We start from the raw sequence: 20,992 nt of genomic DNA on the forward strand, positions 1-20,992 counted from the left end.
AAGGTGAGTGGGATATTCTGTGATCCACCATTATTGTAAGCGCTTAGCATGAAGGCGAATCCCGAAGGTAGACAGTCTAACATGTCCAGGTCCTCGTTTTGCGTTTTCGCCGCATACGCACGATAATGGATCATCACTGCGCCATATCAGAGAGCTAGCCAGGGACTCGCTGCGTGAAACGGTGGTGAACGTCCGCTATGACACGTTCTTCCTTCGCCGAGTGGCCTTCGAAATGTGCTTTAGTAAGCCGTCCTCGTGGCTTCGAGCTGGCTATAAGTGGCTGGTTCGTGCAGTTAATACGTGAAAGGAAGAAAGCAAGATGAATGCGCCATGACAAAATTTGAATTCAGTAAAAGTTACCTCATTAGAGGCCTGGCGACCAGAGGATGTTGTGAATGTTTCGCTTATGAATCGATCGCATTGAGCATGCGATTTTATCTTCCAGCATACTCTTTTCTATTTCCGCCGCAACTCGCCACCTGCTGTTGCTTTGATTGGCTAGCGTAGCGGAGAATGTTTCAACCCTTTAAAGAAGGATAAATAAAGTTTTTCATCATCATCATCAACGCCGGCCAATCAACGCTTTGGACCCTGTTACTGGCAAGTAGGCTCGTTAAAGGAAGTCCTTAGAGTGTTGAAGGGCAAAAAGGATGGCGGCGAGACAAACAGATGACGCTACGTTCACACTACGCAGGGGCCTGACACGCGGTTACTGTTCAGTTGAAATTGAATTATTCCGTATTATGCGGTAAGCTTCTGAGCATTGTCTAGGAGTGCGGCTGACAACATAGTTCTATGTGTTATAGTGGAAGGCGGAGGTATCCACTCGATCTCATGGGAGTTTCTAAACGTACAGTAGAATCTCGGACTTATAGCTGTTGTTCGCAGTAATTCAGTTAAAAAAGCCGAGGATTGGTGGAATTAGGTGACCATTTCGTCGTGGGCCGCTCCGCCGGTTGTCATATCATTCTCCATCAATTAGGTAGTGGTTTATTATTGTTTTTCTTTTGTCCTGGATTGTTGTTCTCGCGTCAAAATAGTCAGGCTTAATTAGTGTACGCCATCACAGACTTGCGCTCTTCGTATTCCATCACACCATCCACAAGAAGGAAAACCCTTTTAAAATATATGAGGCCCAAATTAACGGCCTAGAAACGGTAGCTACTACGTTTAGAGGTAACGACTATTTAGTGTTTAGGAAAGTTTAAAGGTTCACAGTTAGCAGTTTTCTTCAACGAAAGGGGCAGGAGTTCATTGCTCGGATGACACTGAATCATTGCCAGTTGAGGGCTCGCATTCTTCATCTCGGCTGGAATTTACACACTGTAGGGACGTTCTAATTGCAATGTACCGCTACACTTGCGATATACACAGCAAAATTAAATCCATGGATACCCCCTTCCAGACTCTGAAATTGCGTTTACTACACGGGAAATTTCAGAAAAGCGTTTGATCTCGATTACCGACTAAGGGGGGGGGGGGGTCGGTCGCACGTGACTGTCAGATGTGTCATCAGAAGAAAACGATCTCACACGTACTAACGCCGACGTTTGATAGGAAAAATACTGCTTGGAGCCATTATAATGTGATCAGCGTATGCTCGATGGAATCTACCACTAGTAAAACGCCGTATTCAAATCACGGGGAAGCAGTGTTAGTTAATAAGGGGAAGCCGTACCTCTGGGTCAAGTCCAATTTGCCTATTCGAACACATGTAAACGAAGAAATGCTCTTACTACAGAAGCGCCAAACAGTTCTGAATGAAATTTGACGACAAAAGAAAAGGCTGAGTTTATAGCAACTTAAAGGGGTGATAAGAGAAAAAAAGCTTGATTGAAGGCCAGAAAATTTTTCTCAAGAAATTGCAGAAAATTGAGAACATCAAATGAGTTTAAATTGAAGCACAAAATGAAAGATTCTGAACTCAGTCGCAAAAAGAAATATCGGTTTGTCAACTTCATCAGTTAGAGCATCTGAAGAGAACAAATATGTTACATAAAAGTGCATCCTATGTGCAATAATTGCTGTGTTCACAAGGGTACTGCAAAATCTTTACGAGAAAAACAGATGATGACAAAAAGACATAATAATGATGGGTGTTAAATATATAATCTTTATCTCACATGTTTCCATAGCTGCAGTTTACCGAACTGTGGCATTTTGTTTATTTGGTAGTTCAAGTTGTAAACATGATGCTGAAGTTCCATTGCCTTTTTTTTTCAGATTTTGTTGAACAAGACCATCGACGAAATTACCTATTCCCTCGATACTGTCGGCAGATTTGAACTTTCGCCTTCAGGTTCAATAAATCTCATCAAATTTGGCAAATTGGCTGCCGAGAACAATTTTCTCGCTGCAATGTATTTAGATAGGCGATCCCGACGCAAAAGCGTCTTCTTAAGCACAGTGCCCGTTACGTTGGTGTAGAACAATCCTCTAGTATTTTTCATGGGGCGCAACGCTCTGTCGATCCCAGGCTTTGCAGATGACCCTACACAATAGTAGCATTCCAGAAAGAACCATTTATTCAGTTGGCTCACAAACTCTGGAACGGGTTTACATGAGGGGATGGCTTTACTGAACAGCAGCTCCAACAAAAATGTTGGAGTAAGAGTAAAAAATAACAACACAAGTGTCCCTGAGGCAAAACAAGTGTATTGCAACAACTATAGCTATAGATTTCTTGTAAGGTAGAAGTCAATACGGAAGTCTTTTCTTGCGCACTTATGAAATGTTCGTTGTCTTACCACATTTCATTCAGGGTTTCAGAAGAGAGTCTTCCTACTTTCTTTACAATACGGTTTACTCACTCATTTCTGAGCTTCTGGGCTTTCAGAGAGTAAAGACTGATAAAAAATAAATAAATTGAGAGGCGCGCGCTGAATCCGGCGAAATATTTTGGAGGCGCTGTGGAACATAATGATTTATCGATTGGGGGGATTTAATGTTCCTCAGCAATACAGGCCATGAGGAGCGGTGTAGTGACTGGCTCCGGATTTATGTTGAACAACCTGGGGTTCTTAGACACACTTCCAAAGAACGGCATATGAGCATTTTTGAATACTGTCCAAAGTGGAGTGCGGAATGCAATAAAAAAACCTGGAACAGTTTCCTCTGTGTCTTCATGTGTGATACACCGTGCAGGTCGTTTTGTGTACATTTTAGACTCCACCACCTGCACTCGGTGAGCTCTGTTGCCTCATTGATAATGCAATGATTCTATGCTGCATATCGTAAGGGTATAGAAAGCTGGACGCTGTACGGTATTGGAACTACTACTCCACGTTTTCGTTTCTCTCTCTTAGAAGTAAACATACACACACGCAAACAGCCGCCGACGCACCGAGTTGCGCGTGCACGGATGTACCCTATTTTTGCATAGCCAGCATTCTGCAGTTGGTTCAGTTTCGTATCACATTTGCGAGCACAACTTGTCGAAGTTGCTGAAGTTTAGTTCACAATAACGCCGGCGTGTGCGTCGTGTGCGGCAGCGACACTATGTAAAATTGTCAGTTTTAGCGACCGACGCGTTCCGCCATATCGGTTACAGATGGCGCCACACTTTCGTCGCCGCAAAATCGAGAACTTTGTGTGGACTCAACGCCGACGACGTGAACATCGTCTTTATTGTGAAGAAAACAGACACGTGATGCTCACAAATGGGATAATAAAGTGAAGCGACTGCAAAATGCTATTTAGTGCAAAATTTGAGCGGGAATCAGCCAGTGGTGCAGCCTGAAACGTTATGTACACGGTCACACTCTTAATTACGCAACATTGAGTACGCACGAGGCTTTTTGGTTTTCGCTGGTATAGTTTCTCCCTAAATTGTGTAGAGTCCTGGCGAGTTTCCTTTGACGTGGGCGTGAAAAGTGCCTCTGCGAATATGCTGCTGAGGGATGGACGGTGGCGGTACCCTGAAACGAACACCAGATTGCGCACGGCTTGAAAGAGCGCCACACGCAAAAGCGATTGTTCTCAAAATTCAAAGCGCCGCAGTTTTACGCTGTTCTCCACTTAGCGTAGGCTCTCACAGCGGAGTTTTGCCGGTTTTACACGCGTCTCCGAGCGCAAGTTGTAGTACCGGTCGCATAGTTTTCTGGGCAAACCAGCACGGCCTTCACTTAGCAACAAAACAACGTTCACGGTGTGTGTGTATCGTTACACCACGAGGTAGTCCCGACTCCACACGTCCAATAGCTCTAGCATGGGCTTGTAGAGGATCTCGTAGACGTGGAAGCCGAGCACGAAGTCCAGGTGGGAGAAGTTGGGGTCGGGCACTACGTAGTCGTAGACCAGTACGTGCCGCAGGTTGGCACGGAGAGCGGCCACGTCTTCGGGAGGCGCCAGGTAGTCGGCGAGGCTGGAGAACATGGCCACAGGAACCCTGACGTTTGACAAGTCGTATGTTGGTGGGGCGGGCTGCGGCGAAAGAAGAAAAGAGAGCATTATTTCGCGGTTGTGTGTATAAGATGCTCAGGGTGACTGTGTGTACAACGGCGATTCATTGAATCCGCGAATAAGGCATCAACTGCACCAAAATGAGGTAGTTCAAGGACACCCGCAATCAAACACGCTTGGCGAACACGTGAAAAAGCCCGGACAGGTGATTAATTGGGACGCGACTGATATCGTTGCCAGCGAGCGAAATTTATGTCTAGAAGTCTTCACGTGGCATGACGCGTCACATACCGTCCTAAGCCTTAATACATGACTTCACATTCGTTCGTCTTTACTTGTTTGCAGTTGAGACGAAACTTTTCATGTTGTTAAAGCGATGAACTGATCTCGATTTAGTGTGATTGCGGGTCAGTGTTGGAGAAATTTATAGGAGGGCGATATTGAGACAAACATCAACCCTTCTGCGTTCGAAGAAAAAAATTAAACAAATTCTGCAAGCCCTAAAGGAACATTATAAGGTACAGACATAAAACGCGCCCAACGTTCACTTCACAGGAAAAGAAAAAAGAAAATGGCTGTGTACTAAAACATTTGGGGAGGGTTATCTGAAATTTAGTCATCCCTCCCAAAAACGGCCGAGGCACAAGATGCGGTTTCTGCTGTAAGTGAGCAAGTAGCGGCACTCTCCCGAAAGATCGATGACAATCGAAGATTGAATGGCAAGACAGGCTGACACCGTTTCACCACTTCTACGCGTTACTTCATCACATGATTACATTCTCTGTATATTTAATCTCTTGTTAGAAAAAATAAACGGGTTGTTAGTTTGCGTTCGTATCGTTTACTTCCTTTTGTCCTTCGTCCTGGTTGCGCTGCCCACCTCTAGGAATATGTTCGGTCACAAACTCGCCCAGATTTAGGGTTAGGATTAGGGATTTTATGTTAGTCTAGAAAATCACCAACGGCGAAAAAATTCGATCGTGTTTTGCCTTCCGGAAAAACTGGATCAATCAGCGCATGACCTGTTTGAAACTCTGAACAAGAAACGTTTCTCTGTAATAGGGGCAAGTCCATGCAGTGTAGAATGCAGGCATCGTCTTGGAAAGAAGGGACAAAATTGCAGGCCACTAGTATTTTGACTATACAGTTTAAAGGAACAGATCCAGATATTGCGGAACAGTTGGACGTTGAAAGCAACAGGTATTTCAATCAGTGGAGGTTTTGCCAGAAGGTTGCTTTACTGTCGAAAGCGTGTTTGAGAGAACGCAAAAGATGATAAAAAAATTTGGAGGACGCTTAAGCTTCGCCTTTAAGAGTGAAACGCAATAGCATTCAAAGGTCATGACTGTTTCTTAGGCTTCCCGACAAATGGAGCGTACGTAACCATAATGTTTAGCGGGAAACACTGGCCGCGAACGCTGTTCATGAAGGCGGGCTTTCTGGTAAAAACGCGGCCTTTTGCGTGGGCCGCGATGCGGTGGAGGCGAGCCCCATCTGGATGCTATTGCTGCAAGGAACCGGGCCAGCCGCTCCGTAGTCACCAAGATACTCGCATGCCAGCGCGCGCAAATGGCGGACGCCGTGGCCAGTCTATGAATGGTAGAAACGCTGGAAAACAGATTTCTTTGAGTTTTCGCGAAACAGAATTGTGTTTTCTTGTGGAGTCAAATTAAAATCCTACACTATCATGACTACAGATTGTGTGCAAGTCGTATTTTACGATTTTTCTACGTATTTTTGCTTGAAAATTTCAATTAGGGCAGTAACTTCCTTCCGCTACATGGAGGGCCTGGTTATGCGTGGTTCGAAAATATTTTCGCCGAAACAGTGTCTGAAGGTGGACGGCGACGCCCACGCCGGATTTTCTGCCATACGGGGCCCTTAACGTTATTGCGTTAGAAATGGTGTTTAACGATAACAAAAAGATAAAAAGGTTTAAAAATATTCTACACCCATTTGATAAAAGTATGTTCCGCGGCAAAAAAAAAAAGATTGACCGAACGAATTCGTGGGTCTCGCGAAAAATTATTGACTGAAGCGTCGTACGAAGCGCATGCGTGCGAAGCAAAATAGTAGTAAAGGAAGCAAGAAACATGACAACGTCATGATGCTCTCTATGGCATTCAAAGCTGAATTAGCTTATGCAAGACAGCGATATCTGAATTAGTCGCTAACGAGCTTTCTTAAAACAGCACCGCAGAAATTTTGCCAATACCTGTCGGCTCGAAAATGTAGCAATCTGTATTTAACACGCTAGCATTGCGCTGTTACATATAGTTTCAAGATTGCCTGCATGTTTATAGATTATTTAGAATCAGTGTTTACAAACGATGATGGCATTATACCGGATTACCACCCCTACTGTCTTGCTTTGCTGATAGGTAATGTGATAAACCAAGAATGTGTTTTCAACGCACTTCTAAATCACGGTGACAAAAGCTCAGCAAGCTTGGATGAAATCCTGAATGCCTTTCTAAAAAAAGATACGCTGAGTTGTGCCCCTATTATCAGACTAACGTATTTCACAAATCACTGCAAGCTGGCGAAGTTCCTACTTAGTAAAAATGGACTAAGGTAATACCAATTTTTTAAGAGGGTGCTAAAGATAAACTACTACAGGCCTATATATCATTGATAAGCACATGTTGTAATACACTGGACTATGTACTAGCTAGGTGCCTAATCTGAATTTCTCGAAGATCACAAACTGATCGGCCACCAACAACATGATTTCATACGAGAGTTTTAACCGTAACTGTTCTTACCGAAGTAATATACTACGTTATCGAATGCGTAGATGCTAGAGGACAAGTAGATTTTATTTTTCTTGATTTTAGAAAGGAGTTCCAGAAAATACCACACCCCAAATTATTGCAAGAAGTGAACATGATTTTGCGGAGCCATATTCTCATAAACAAGATAAGAGTGTATTTGTGTCAGAGAAAGCAGGTAGTTTGCTGCAATGGCGCTACAAGTACGAGACAAGCAGTAGGCTCAGGGATTACGCAGGGTTCCGCAATTGTGGCACTGCTGTTTTCACTTTATATAATGAAATAAATAGTCGTTTCTCGCCTGATGTTCTAATGAGGCATTAGCGCGAATGACGTAATTATTTACTGAAAAACTTATGAACCATGTGTGCACGAAAAGCGCTTGGCGGAAAAAAATGGGAAATGCAAGTGGACCCTAGCAAAACAAATTTTAGGGGAATTACGCGAAAGAGCACGCCCCCTTTATTATTCAATACGGCCTTCACAACAAACCGCTCAAACAAGTGTCAGAATACAAATACCTGGGTACACACTGAACGCGACACGTTTGACTACGTTTGTGATGAGTCACGAAAAAAAAAAAAAACTTTGTCGTAATGCTGTGTCGTAAACTGACTTGGTGACGCGACACCTGGAGTAAAGGTTTTAGCTTATGAAGTGACCGTGCTGCCGAGGCTGAATAAGCATGTCCAGTATGGCAGCCATTCACGTACGCCCAAAAAGAAAGCAGAGCAAGATGTGAACGTATTCAAAATAAGGCCTTAGTCTTCAACTCGTACCGTCGAAGACAGTCGGTATCAAGTCTGAGACCAAGAACCGGAACTCTTTCTGTGCCTAAAAAGATCAACGGCCGTAGCCTGAAGTTCTTTCTTCAGATACTTCATGGCCATTACAAATTCGAAATTTCGAAAAATTTAATTCTTGACAAAGAACAGTCGTGCACAAAACATGGAAATATACATAAGGCCTTTGAACTACAAAACGTTGTCTTTTATAAATTAATTTTATTGCAACGGCTGTGGATGCCTGGAATAAGCTTCTAAATGCTGTAGTAAGGTATAATGATATAAAAGCGTTTGAAGGTGCATTTTTAAAGTGGGTGTCTATAGTGCATAATGCTACTTCGGAAGGGTCGACTTAAGAATAGGCCACTATGAATGTACACGATTGGACACTTTTATCGTCTGTATTCTGTTGATCTTTGCTGTGTAATTCGTGTACGAATTTTTTTTTTACATTTCAGTTGGATTGTATGTAATTTGTGATTGTTTATTTCGTAATGAGTGCTTTTCTTTGTATTATTATTTCCCTCATTTTTATACTGTGCCCAAATCGGCAGCTCCTGTTTTGGCACTTGTGCTGAAAGTATAAATAAATAAATAAATAAATAAATAAATAAATAAATAAATAAATAAATAAATAAATAAATAAATAAATACGACACTAGGGAAGCTTAACAGCACCTATGTTAAATCATTGGGGCCTATAATAAAACGCACATAAGTTCTTCGTGAAATCTGCCTTATTATGAACGAAAGTTTGCTATGCAACCCGAAGTGTGAAGTCCTTGTTTTTGCTTTCTCTATGACTCAATCTTTCAAAAAAAAAAAGAAGAAAGCACTACCATGCACGTTAACGTGTTCTTTATAACTTCTGATGTCCAGGTAGCTAATTAGAAAAAAAAAAGATAAAATAAATTTTAAAAATATCCTAAGTAATATTTTTCTAGCGTTCGACTTTTCCTCGAGCTTACTGGCCGGCGCTGTGGTCGTATCGCTTTCTCCAAGGATATCGTAAGGCCTATTAATGGGGCACCCCAAAATATAAATTTTCGAGAAGGCGAGGAAATCCAGAAGTGAGAAGTAAAAATTTTAATTGTTTTCATAGAGATAAGTGGCTAAATTCGGAAAAGTAATAGGAGGAAGAAAAACCAAGTTTTTCTGCTTCTCCAACAAGAGGCGCAACCTGCTCGAACGAATACGGGTCACATTTGAAAATCAAAAGGTGATTGGTCGATCGCATTTCTGAATGTTCACTACAACAAACAGAGCACGACGTAGTATAAGGCCTATTGTGCATTGTGCTTTCCTGGCTGTGGCATCACGGCTTCGCGTTACAGGCGAAACTGTATTTTTTTTAAATTCTCGCTTTAATACAGATGTTTCAAGTGGAAATTTCAAGCTAAGAAGTCATGTATGCTTGGCAAAAATCCTATACCTGTGCGTCATTTTCGAAATATTGACGCCAACTGTTCAGCGCACGTTTTTGCGACACTGTTAAATGGAACGATAATTGTACTTCGTAACCCAAATTACGGTCGGGCACGTCGAAAGTGGTGCTAGTATTACAATCCTTCCTAAGTAAACTTGGTCTCACTGCTCCTCGGCTTATATTTTGCCATTTCAAGATGCGCCAGAAAGTGAATAAATGAAAAGATTGAAATGAAAATTAGCCACCTGCGGCTGATTTCTTTTCAGGCAATTTAAGACTGTCCTAAAAATGAAAGTGAAAAGGCGCAACAGTGCCATCTGTCGCAGCCAATTTCTTAAAAAGTGTCTTCCAAGCAAAACAAATAAACGAACAAAGTACAAACCGTCCATGACCCTTACCTATGTCATGCGAAGCCTTTCTGCAAGGTGCAGCCAACGCAAATGTGTGGACACCTTTTTGTTCCTTAAGTGCTATTTTTTTTACGCTCCTTTAGCCACAATGGATGCTATTCATTACAGACAGTAGGAACATACCAATACTGAAATACGAGACGTGCTTGCAAGCGCCTCTATACACCTCCCCCTCCCTCTCACCCCCTGATGAAAACGTGGTCGACGACACCTCCACGTCGCGCAGTGAGCACTCAGTTCCTGGTTCTTGTGCTGGCGCCATACACTTCATCCATTTAAAAGGACAACCACTGCGTGGTCCGCGTTGAAATCCCCCGCGAGGATCAGGGGCCGCTTCCTGTCTTTCGAAGAGTGCAATGTCGTCGTGTGAGGCCGCCTAGGACGCCCGAGAAATCGGGAGTCTTCTCGATTACGTCCGCTTCTCGCACGTCGGAACAGTTGGAACCCCGAGCCGCACCGTCTATTTCCGGTGCGGGCTTCTCCACTGGCGAGTGGAGCAAGGCGACCGACCGCTTGAAAACTGCGTTATCTCCGGAATCGGCCCACATTTTTTTTCGGAGCCAAAATGGCCGTATCCCTGAGCGTGAACTTGCTGAGACCTTAGCTCCGACTGGGCAAACAAATACTCTGCATTTAAAAAAGAGATGGTATATTCAGCGAAGCAACGTGAAGTGATTCGCAGTAGAATCCTTGTGAGCGGTACTCACCTGACCGTAGCGTTTCAGGTTGCCCCATGCGCCGTAGCTGTACTTGCGGAATTGCTTCGCTCTCCTAATCTGCATTCGCCCAAGATGGGGACAAGGAGAGAACAAATATCAGAGAATAAGACTGAGCTTCGTTGGGCTTCGGAGCGTATTGATTATTTAACTGAACGTTAGCGTACGTCACTACTGTAGCAACACATCTCTATAGAGCACGCTGAGGTAACTTGAGTGCATCGAATCAGAATCATGTTTATTCAGTTTCTATAGAGTAATACATAAATTAATATGCAGAAGGTCCTGCACCTCGATGACATCACACCAGCATACGGCAGCTGTTATCGCCACTGGTTCCTCCCCCCCATCCTCCATCTCTAACCATGTCGAACGATGCCTATATTACATGCAGTAGAGCAATAAGCGTTGTCTTGGCCCAGCCACCGCCCGTATGTCGTGCGTGGTTTTCAGAAAAAACTTGCAAAACACACAACTATGGAACTTCATGCCAGGTAGTACTAAGAACATGATTAAGCAGCAGGGTAGAGGACAAACTGAAAATAATGAGTAAATGATAATACATCATAATAATGAATAATTCAAGAACACCAATACAAAATTTGAAGACGAAATGCACAGGGCAGCTTGGGGAAGGAAGGACGAGGAGGAGTAAGTGAAGGGCTCAAGTGTTCGTGCGCACAATATGCAAACGTTAACAACAAAGCAGGATGCACCGACGATTACAGTACTCCCTAATGTGAAATTTGAACGCAGCTGTATACGTGTTTTCATTTAGCGATATATTGGCTGGCGTGGACAATCCGTCTCGTGCGGCACGTTGCAAGCGGAGCGAAATGTGGCCCGACTGCTTCGCTAATCGGGAGATAGCGAGAGGCGACGCGTGGACGCGAATCACAGCAGCCACCACGTACAGACACATCCGCTCATGCAGCGCTTTGTTTTCCACACCGAAGCCGAGCGCTGCTCTGGCGCCATCTGGTAGCCATCGTCGCCGCAATGCCCATCTTGCCCGGTGCTACGCATTTAATCTCGCCCTTTCGCCATACCCTCTGCCTCTGCTTTCCTCCTCGCACTCTCTGCGCTGTCGCCGTGTTCCATCTACCGCTGTGCTCCGCATTCGCCTTCATCCTTCGCTGTGTTCGTTGGCTCGGTTACGAACGACAGCTTTAACGCTCGCCGCAGGAACGGGAAACCTAAGGTAAAGAGCACTTCACGGGCCCTGGCCAAACCGAAAGCCCGGGCCCGGCCTGGCCCAAGGAATTAGACCCCGGGAAGGTGAGGCTAACGCATGCGATACAATTCGTAAGTAAAAAAAGGTATCTTTTTTTTACTTACAGGCCAGGCCTGGTGATGCACACGTGTGTCCTGGCCAAGCTTAGTAATGAACGCCCGGGCACAGGCCCGGTCGGGGCTCAATAACACGGGCCCGGCGCGGGCCTGGGCGTGGAACCACGGGCCTGGGCTGGGATTGGTCATGTACGCCCGGGCCCGGGCTTAGTATCACAGGCACGGGCTGGGATACGACTTCATGAAGAGGGTCCAGGCCTGCCCGGGCCTTAAAATCAGGCCCGTGCAGTGTTTACGAAGAGCTGCGCTCTGAAATTCGTCGGCGATTACGATGCTCGTAATGTGAAATTTCAGCGCAGCTCGATACGTCTTTCCATTTCGCTTGTCAATACTTTGTATTTTAATTATACGTGTAGGTTCAAGGTTTATATAAGGAAGAGAACGCTGTGGGCAGCGTAGCTGGCGCGGTCAGTCTGTCTTGTACGGCACATTACAAAGGGAGCGAAATGTGGCGCGACTGCCTCGCTAATGGGGAGATGGAGAGAGACAACGCGTGAGTGACGCGTGAGCGGGATTCACAGCCGCCGCCGCAGACGGACCTTCGATCATACAGCGCTTTGTTTCCCTATATCGTATGAGTGGACGTGCTCGCCGCATGCTTTATCGATGGCGTCATCGGTGAACAGGTGACAACGCGCTAATGTGGCGTCATCTCATAGCGGTCATCGCCGCAGAGCCCATCCTGCGCGGCACTACGCTCTTCTTCTCACACTTTCACCATAACGTCCTCCTCCGCTTTCCTGCTCACGCTCTCTTTGCTATCACCGTCTTTCATCCTCCGCTGCGCTCCACGTTTGCTCCGAACCTACGCTCGCCCCAGGAACGGGCGCCGAAGGACTGCTCTCTAAAACAGCTGGGAGGAATGCCCGACTGTCCCTCCATAACAATGACGCAGCCGTTAAAACCCCAGCTTAAAGAGAGGGCATGCGTGACACGGCATAAGACTGAGAGGCTTGAAAAAAATAATAGTGGGTATGCAAACTTTATGCATGACGAAAGGAGGATTATCTATAAAGGCACCTTCCACGGCGACTGAGGAGTCGACTGCCTCATCGCGCGCGGGTTTGCATGCGGGCTTGTCACGCGGATCTCGGCTTGCATTGAACGCATGAAATAAGAAGGGTTGCGCGAAGAGCGCCTTGACAAAAGTGACCCAGCCTTAGAAACCGCATACTGCGGCGACCTATGTGTCTCCGTGGGGACCTCGCTGTCTTGGGTCCCTCCTGTCAGAGAACGCCGTTCTCGCTTCACTTGTCGTGGACACCTTAGCTAGGACTACTTTGACCTCCGCGCCGCCACGCAATGCCGCTCACGCTTCATTGGTAAGAGATACCGCTGCCATAAGTACCACAACTGGTGCACCGTTCGCGGACGTCGCCCCTGGCAACCTTGGCCGCACGCCATGTGATCTGACGCAGATACTCAAGTCGTGTCGCAGTTGTCGCAGTGACTTGACGACTTCATCATATCATTCACGTCCGGTTTAACACTCGCGGCACTACAATTGCCAGCAGTGTGGAAACTGCAATAATTTCGCGGTTTACTAGCTGGTCCCGCTCTTTGAACGCAAACAACTGAGACTCTAGGCGCTCGACAGTCTGCAAGCTTGGTCAGACTCCATAAAATGGCTGCTTACAGAGGGGGATTTCGTAGCGCCGCCAAGGCGCGAGATGAGCATGGAGGCAACACGTGCATGCCGAGTCTGGGCGAAATGGAGTGCAGCTTTGGTAGCTACTTTTGGCTATCCCTCAGCTGCATATGAGGAGTCTAACCAACGCTCTCTCGCAGACGAAGCTCTAGAAAAAGCGCCAATTTGCTGCTACAACGGCACCCGGCACAATCTCAACAGGTGAACTCGCACACTGCTCAGCCATAGCCACAACGCGCAAGCTGTTTATCTCACTGCTGGTCTCAGACTTCGCGTTTTCAACCTAGACAAGACGTTCTTAAATGTTGGAACAGCAGACGCCTTCTCAACCAAAGTCATTATTGATGCAAATATCCGCGCTCACCGTCGCCTAGACACATAGAGGCACCAGCTTGCCGTTTGACACCCGAACCATGACGGAACACATGACAAATCGCCACTTCCGCTTTGACCTTGATGTCTAAACCAGTCCAACTGCTGCGACGACAAACCACCAACTGCTCCGACTCAAGATCCGGCAACCGTTGTTCTGAAGGCTGCGCGGTAATAAGTGACGCCAACTGCACACTGTGTCACAGCTACTGACCAGACATTACATTCTGTTCCACGCTCACCCATGAACAGCTCAGGTACATGAGGTATAATCTTGAATCCAGACAATTGAAAAGTATGAGGGGGCCTTGCTCTGGCAAAGAGCACGGAGCGAATGCGCAAGTAGCCTCGTTCGACATAACGGAAGATCGCTTACTCAGAGTCATTTCACCGGCGACGACTTCGCGATCGTTTCATAAGGCCAGCGAAGCAAATGTTGAAGCTCCTTTCACACATCTGACACTCAGACGACGCGTCGGCCCAAGAGGTGACTTCACCCTTCGGACAGCGGATCATTGCGATCCTCAACGGTTCTGGGCACAAGATTTCCAGTTGTCTGCGGCAACTGCCAACTGCGAACTTTTCTGTCTACTGCGACAGCGTAATCAACGAGACACACAACTGCTTTGCAACAGCCACTGCTGCCTGCGAGACCTACCTTCACTTACCGGAATTGTACTGCGTCCACGGTTCTCACGAACTTCTGGGGACAAAAACCTGTATAATCCACACTCATGACCAAGTGTGAAGAGGAAGCACAAAACGTGTAACGAGAGAGACGATAAACAGATATTCACGTGGGCAGCAGTCTTAGATTTGCTTTATAACGGAAATATCAAGTTGACTGCGGCATTGGCTATGTCTACACTGCTACTCTAAGGTGAAAGTACAGTCAGGTGGTGCGCCATCTAGGACACGAAGTACAGAAAATAAAAATCAGTGGCGATGTAGGGGTAAATACGAGAATTGCAACAGCTTTACGTTACACCTTCCTAATATCCCTGATCGTTGACTTAAACCACTTTCACGACATTGCAAAGTGTTGTTCAGAAGCTGACTCGACACACATCCCGCCTCTTCAAGGAGCGAAGGGCAACTGACGGCGGTCTGAAGCTCTATATGTATATACAGCTCATGGCTAGTTTCCCAACCTTCACACACGTACAGTTCCTTTCACTTTTAACATACTAGTGCTAACACATTACGAAAGAACATTGAAATGTCCAGTAGGTCTACAGGATAAGAAATGCCTAATGCGGCGGCACTTCAGCATAGCGACACAGTAAAAAAAAAAAATGTATAACAAGATATAACCAAAAAATACAAAGCCTGTGAGGAGGCTGTAGATTTCTGTCGGAATTTTCAGCTCACGCGCTTTGCCAAGAAATACCCAATGAAGCACGAGCATACCTGAAAGAACTGTTCCATGTTCTTCTGCGAAGAGCCAGACGGGTAGTGGGCCATATATACCGGTAATCTTGTCTCCATGAAAGGAAAGAGACAATGGAAGGGCATATTCAAATTGAATCGCTCTCAGAAATTGTATAATGACAAGAAATCGTCAAAGATGGTGTTATAAAGCTGCACATTAAATAGGATCTTCAAACATATTCGTCATTTTAAAGCATAGAGGAATGCTAGTTAGTCATTTATGTAGGGTTTACTACCACAGAAGCAACTGAGGCTATGAGGCCTCAACCACAGCAAATGCACCCAGTGGGGACTCGCCGTGGTGGCTTAGTTGCTATGGCGTTGCGTTGCCAAGCGCTAGGTATCGCGATCAAAGTCCGGCTACGCGGCCACACCTTAAACAGGGCAAAATTAAAAAAAAAAAGACAGTTTACTGTGCATTGGAGCACGCTAATCAACCCCCGGTGGTCAAAAGTACGCCTGAGTTCCCCTCTTAATCAGATCGTGATTATGACACGTAAAACCCCACAATTTATTTTTGACCTCTTCTATATATTGTTATATTGTATATTGAGAATATGTATAAAAGGAAAAACATGAATACTACTATTCATTTTTACTTTGGCACCAGTTGCTTAACATATTGCAGCAGGTTGTTGTAATAATTTGTTTCCAGAGGCTACTAGTGCTGGATGTATGGTTCTGATGCCGAAAATGATCTCTGAAAGCAGATCAATTTTTTCGGCACATATGCTTTACAACAGTGTGAGATCTAGTGCTAAGGTTTTGTGTCTCTAAAGTTCTTAGTTTATTTCAACTGACGATATATAGATCACGTTCCATACATTTCAGCGATCCATCATTACTGTGCCTAGGCCCCATCGAAAAGTAAAAAAATAGGTATACAAGTAACCGTAGCAAGATAGAATTAGCGCGACTAAGCGCTTCTAACTTGGAATAGGGTTAATAAGTAACTTCTTCATATTTTTAAGCCAAGAAAAAATAAATATGTAATAATAGAATCGGTGTTACACCAAGCAGCTAGTGAAGAATTCAAGGTGAATCGAACTTAAATGCATATTTTTGAAATAGAAAACTGCGTCTAGATAGAACGTCCGTTATATCTCATAAACTCATTTGATGTCACTGCACAAAATTCACTTTTCCTGTGGGTAAGCTGAAACATCAAGGAAGGAACGTAATGTATGTAGTTAGGTCGTAAATGCTTAGTGCACCGATTGTTTTAAATAAACAGCAGCCCTAGCAGCGCGATTGTATGCGAATACATTTTTATTCTTCAACTAAAAAGTGTTGAATCAAATTAAACCTGCCAGAAGAGGTGGAATACAAACATCGTGGCGACGGCCTGCTTCCGGCTTCTGCAAATGATTCCGGTACGTGCAGGCAGCACGAAAGCATAGCCTTCGAGCTCCGTTCCTGCTACTCCGAGAAAGCAGTCTCTGGGGCGAGAAATTTCGAAGGACCTCCCTAGGTGCCTCACCGTCGCGCACCCGTTGTCCCCGCTCGCTCACCACGTTCAGCTGCGCGTGGTTGACGCCGAGGAAGTGGAAGCCGGGCGTCGAACACAGGTAGCGCATGCGCGTCGTGGTGTCGCACACGGTGTACGACGCGTGCCGGTGGCTCGGCTCGCGCACCAACACTCGCCCGCGGTTCAGCTTCACCAGCGCCGCCTGCGACGAGGGCGAGAAGCAGCCGAATTGCGATACTTCTGCAGCTGTCTGCCAGACCACAGGTGCGCGGACTGCAGCGCGTAGTAAGAGAGGGTGCGACCATAGGCGAGTTAGTAAATATTGGTGTCGTGTTTGATGTGCTTGTTTCTTTTCGTCGGTCCTGTTCGCATCACATCTTTGGAAGGTTTACTCGTGATATGGCGTAGGAAGCGCGCAATAATCGGGAACGTGCAAGAAGTGTCACGAGACATTTAGGTTATTGTAGTGCAGTAATTCAGGCGTGCTATTAACACTGCCTAACAGTCTAAGTCAAGTTTCCAATTTATTTATTTATTAGGCATTTATTAAGGGCCTGAGAGCATTACATAAGTATATATAAAAAATTGGAGCACAAGTGCATGACTATTAAAAACTATCTTGTGGCCCAGTTTCGAAACTGCTTCACCAATGTTCACCAATTAGTCCACATTGATCTGCAGGCAGCCGCTTCAACAAAACCGATGCTCGCTTTGCAGTGCTCTAAAGAGCGTGAAGTTTTGTGACACTGCACAGAAAGCAGCACAACATTTTTGTATATAAAAATAAGGTACATATGCATTCGATAATGATGAATATGAAGTCACTATTGGAGTACTACTAAAACTCTACAGCTGTAAATAAATGTATAAATTAACGACGGAAAGGAATCATAAATGCTTTATATGGGCGAGTACATATATATATATATATATATATATATATATATATATATATATATATACCAGGCCAGCGGTACAGCATCGCTTACAGCGCGTACTGTACAATCCTCTTCGAGTCTGAGTTCAATTGAATGTTCAAAAGGCCGAGGGCACGTGAAATCATGGAATCGTTCCAAATCAACAAACAAATGTCTCATAATGGCATATCGATCTCCTCTAATTATTTGTTTGATTGCGGAATAGATTTCCTTGTTGTTGCTGTTGGTTGAGCGTAAAGGGGACCAGGTTGGCCTTTTACAACGAAGCCGTATCTGACTAGGATCTCGGGATCTCTTGGTCTCCGTAGCGAAATCTCAAGCAATCACAGGGAAAGGCATGCGCCGCTTGCGCCTCTGGGTTCCTTGCTGCCCCACCAGCTGGCGCTCGCCTCTGCGCATCCGCGGCAGCGACGGCATCGGCCGTGCGGGGAAGAAAACAAAATAACCAGAAAGCTCGCATTCACGCACAGCTCTCGCCCCAAGCCTTTCCCGGTAAAGATTACGGTTGCACAAGCTGCAGGTGCCGTGAAGCGGTAACTGTAGCATACGAGACAGCGACTGACCTCACTACACTTTCACATGTAAAGGAAGAAGCCGCCTAGCAAGTAATTTATTTCGCGTCGTGACAGTACTATGTAAAGAAGCGGATAGTTAGGACTCGCGTAGAGGAGCGTGAACACGATGTGGAGCGACGGGAACAGCAACGTCAATATCCACAACAGCGTCGTGCCTAGGCTCGACGCTGTGGTTCCTGCCCAGATTAAGCCACACACAGTTAGGACGCCTGAAGAGCAGCGCGAATACGATGAGCAACGAAAGGAACAATGACGTCAGTGTGCACAAAGGCGTCGTGCTCACGCTCGGCATGACCCAGTTCAAGGCTACGTCACATTGGTCTATCGGATCAGGCGATACCACAGCTTCGCAGGCCCAAGAGCCCATATTTAAATATTTATTAACTGTTTTTGCTTTTAAATATCCCATTTATCAGTCAGCGTCTGTCCTGTGTGCTCCCTGCCGTGTTTCGCGTTTCTCGTGAACTTTGCTCTGATTCAAGAACATGCACACGTACCTACCTGTCTTCAGTTTATACCTCAGCTGCAGAGGGCATCACTGTAGTATCTAGTAGCGATGGTTACAGCGGCGGCGTACGATTCTCAGCCTACTGCTTCCCCCTATTGGACGAGCATTTAGCGAACAAGCGATATTCACCTACCGTAAGAAGAGGAGACCACGGCGTGATGTGCCTGGCGGGGCTCCTCAGGTGGGTCACGTTGCCAATGGGTGCCAAAGCCAGCAAAAGCCGTATCTGTGGCAGATAGAACGTTTACCCGTTTAGGTAAACAACCTAAGCAATCGGAATACTGGTATATGCAGAAACTTCTCTTCTTTATATCCGGTCAGACTAAAAAATTTACTAAATAAGAAGACGCACACGGTGTATCATCACATCAATATAAAAAAAGATAACAAAGCCGGTGGAAAGACAGGAGAAAATTATTATGTTGAAATTGAAATTTATGTTTACCTTTGCACAAAGTAATCATCAGCCCACATAAGTACCAATGATTGTGTGTGCGGCTCGGCAATAGAAGACGTCGTACTAGTACATTACTTAAGCCACGAAACATATAAATCGCTTCAGATCAGATACGCCAGTATGAATAAAAAATCGGAAAATTTATCAGGGCGGGAATACACTAAAGAACAAATCATGTAGTGTAGAGTCGTATGTGTACTTTTGAAGGAGAAGTACACATACGTCTTAGATACTTTCTGCTACCCATAACCTTAGATATTTATTAATTGCTGTTATGGTAGGTAACTTCGAATAAACACTTATTAACGTTTACTGGTACATAAAAAAGCACGCTTTTCCCCCTTTAGATAGTCTAGATTCTACGAGGAACCGTTTTTACAAGTTGACGAAGGGTTAGCTGTTCAATAATAAAAATCTGTCATCGCAAAAATAAGGCCTATGTGATACGAGTACATGTAATGTTATTTGTTTAGCTACAGGATGCATCTAACGATGTTTGATGCATAATAGCGCATTATCATCTCATTACGTGGTTTGATAAGCGATTGCACCGGCTATTCCTAAGATGCAGACAAATATTTTTAGTCTATACGAAGATGCTAAACCATATGCAGTCGTGCCGTATTTAACAATTGGCTGTCCCAAGTTTTGTAGAATTGCAACAAATGCTAAAACGCACCAACCACTCTTAAAATTGTTATTTATTCTAATGAGGTCCCCAAGAGAGCGGATCATCTAAAATAATTCCTAGATACCTGTAATCGGCTGTGGTCCTCTTAATATGAGACTCTTGACTTAAATTATGCCACGAATGTTTTACTGTAGCTGTAGTCTAGGCGCCTACAGAGTTTGCCCAGACAGTTTCAAGCACCTTTTAAAGGCATACAAGAAAACGTAGTAATCAGCAGAAATGAAAGTGCACCAAAACACAACTTGCCAATGGTGTGAGCCGAACGCTCATTTTTCGTGATGGGGATGTGGTGCTTTCCCAGTAAAGTCATCATGACGACCATTCTCCCGTGCACTTTCTTGGAGATTTGTGTAGGCACCCGATAGGCACTAGGAGTGTTCACCAGCGCCTTCTTACGGATAAGGCGATGGATGTGGAGGACCCTTATAACCGCCGCCATGGCGTAATATTAGGAGTAGGCCAATGACCAACGAACACTCGTATGTTACGTCGTGGCATCAAAACTGACGAATTCGACGCCATCGCTATGCACTGAGCCAGAAGGATGAGGGAAAAGGCGAGCTCCTTATTTATGCACACCGACTATCACGAGTGAAAGAGTTCCACGGGAAAAGTGCGAAGACCGTAACCTTGGCGTTGTATTCCGGCTTCTCGGAGAGCGTGACCCAGGCAGCCGCGTTGCCCTGCGAGAACCCCACGTAGAAGAGCTCGCTCCATCCCGTCAGGGTGAGCACGTAGTCTACCAGTGCCGGGATGTCATAGAGGCCCACTTCGTCGAGCCTGCGAATAGAGAATGCGCATTGTTATCGGCATTCGTCCCAGGAAGCAGCACTCTTCGTCCCGCGAATAGCGCACATGCATAATCGACGGCTTACGAAACACACCTAATAGCTCCTACCGCTATTGTCAAGAATGTTGTTACCACGAAGCCAACGGCTGTTATTTCTGAAAAGTATAGGCTAATTGGTCAGTGACATCATGAAACAGGGTTACAGCGCTAGGATGACGAAGACAACCAGGGAGTTGTTGCATGTACTTTTCAGGA

The 20,992-nt window shown here is 45.3% G+C and overlaps 2 protein-coding genes across 3 annotated transcripts in view; one reads left to right on the forward strand and one right to left on the reverse strand.

The window, feature by feature from the left end:
* Nucleotides 1-2,328, forward strand: part of LOC135909548 (bestrophin-4-like) — a 71,103-nt gene extending 68,775 nt beyond the window's left edge. For both annotated transcript variants that reach the window (XM_065441524.2, XM_065441525.2), the window contains exon 17: nt 2,224-2,328. Coding sequence is in view for 1 of the 2 variants with exons in the window: in XM_065441525.2 (XP_065297597.2) it covers nt 2,224-2,233 (10 nt within the window). In the remaining variant the exon portion in view is untranslated. The remainder of the gene's footprint in view (nt 1-2,223) is intronic.
* A 138-nt stretch (nt 2,329-2,466) lies between these two features.
* The window catches only part of LOC135909549 (lipase member K-like), a 53,940-nt gene continuing 35,414 nt past the window's right edge, over nt 2,467-20,992 (reverse strand). Inside the window, exons 4-9 of the mRNA XM_065441526.1 lie at nt 20,577-20,727; nt 18,933-19,025; nt 16,822-16,980; nt 15,290-15,361; nt 10,501-10,569; nt 2,467-4,422 (exon numbers count right to left, since the gene is read on the reverse strand). Coding sequence (XP_065297598.1) covers nt 4,162-4,422; nt 10,501-10,569; nt 15,290-15,361; nt 16,822-16,980; nt 18,933-19,025; nt 20,577-20,727 — 805 coding nt within the window. The 3' untranslated portion in view covers nt 2,467-4,161. The remainder of the gene's footprint in view (nt 4,423-10,500; nt 10,570-15,289; nt 15,362-16,821; nt 16,981-18,932; nt 19,026-20,576; nt 20,728-20,992) is intronic.

This window comes from Dermacentor albipictus, chromosome 10 (genome assembly GCF_038994185.2).
Source record: "Dermacentor albipictus isolate Rhodes 1998 colony chromosome 10, USDA_Dalb.pri_finalv2, whole genome shotgun sequence".
NCBI classification, from domain to species: domain Eukaryota; kingdom Metazoa; phylum Arthropoda; class Arachnida; order Ixodida; family Ixodidae; genus Dermacentor; species Dermacentor albipictus.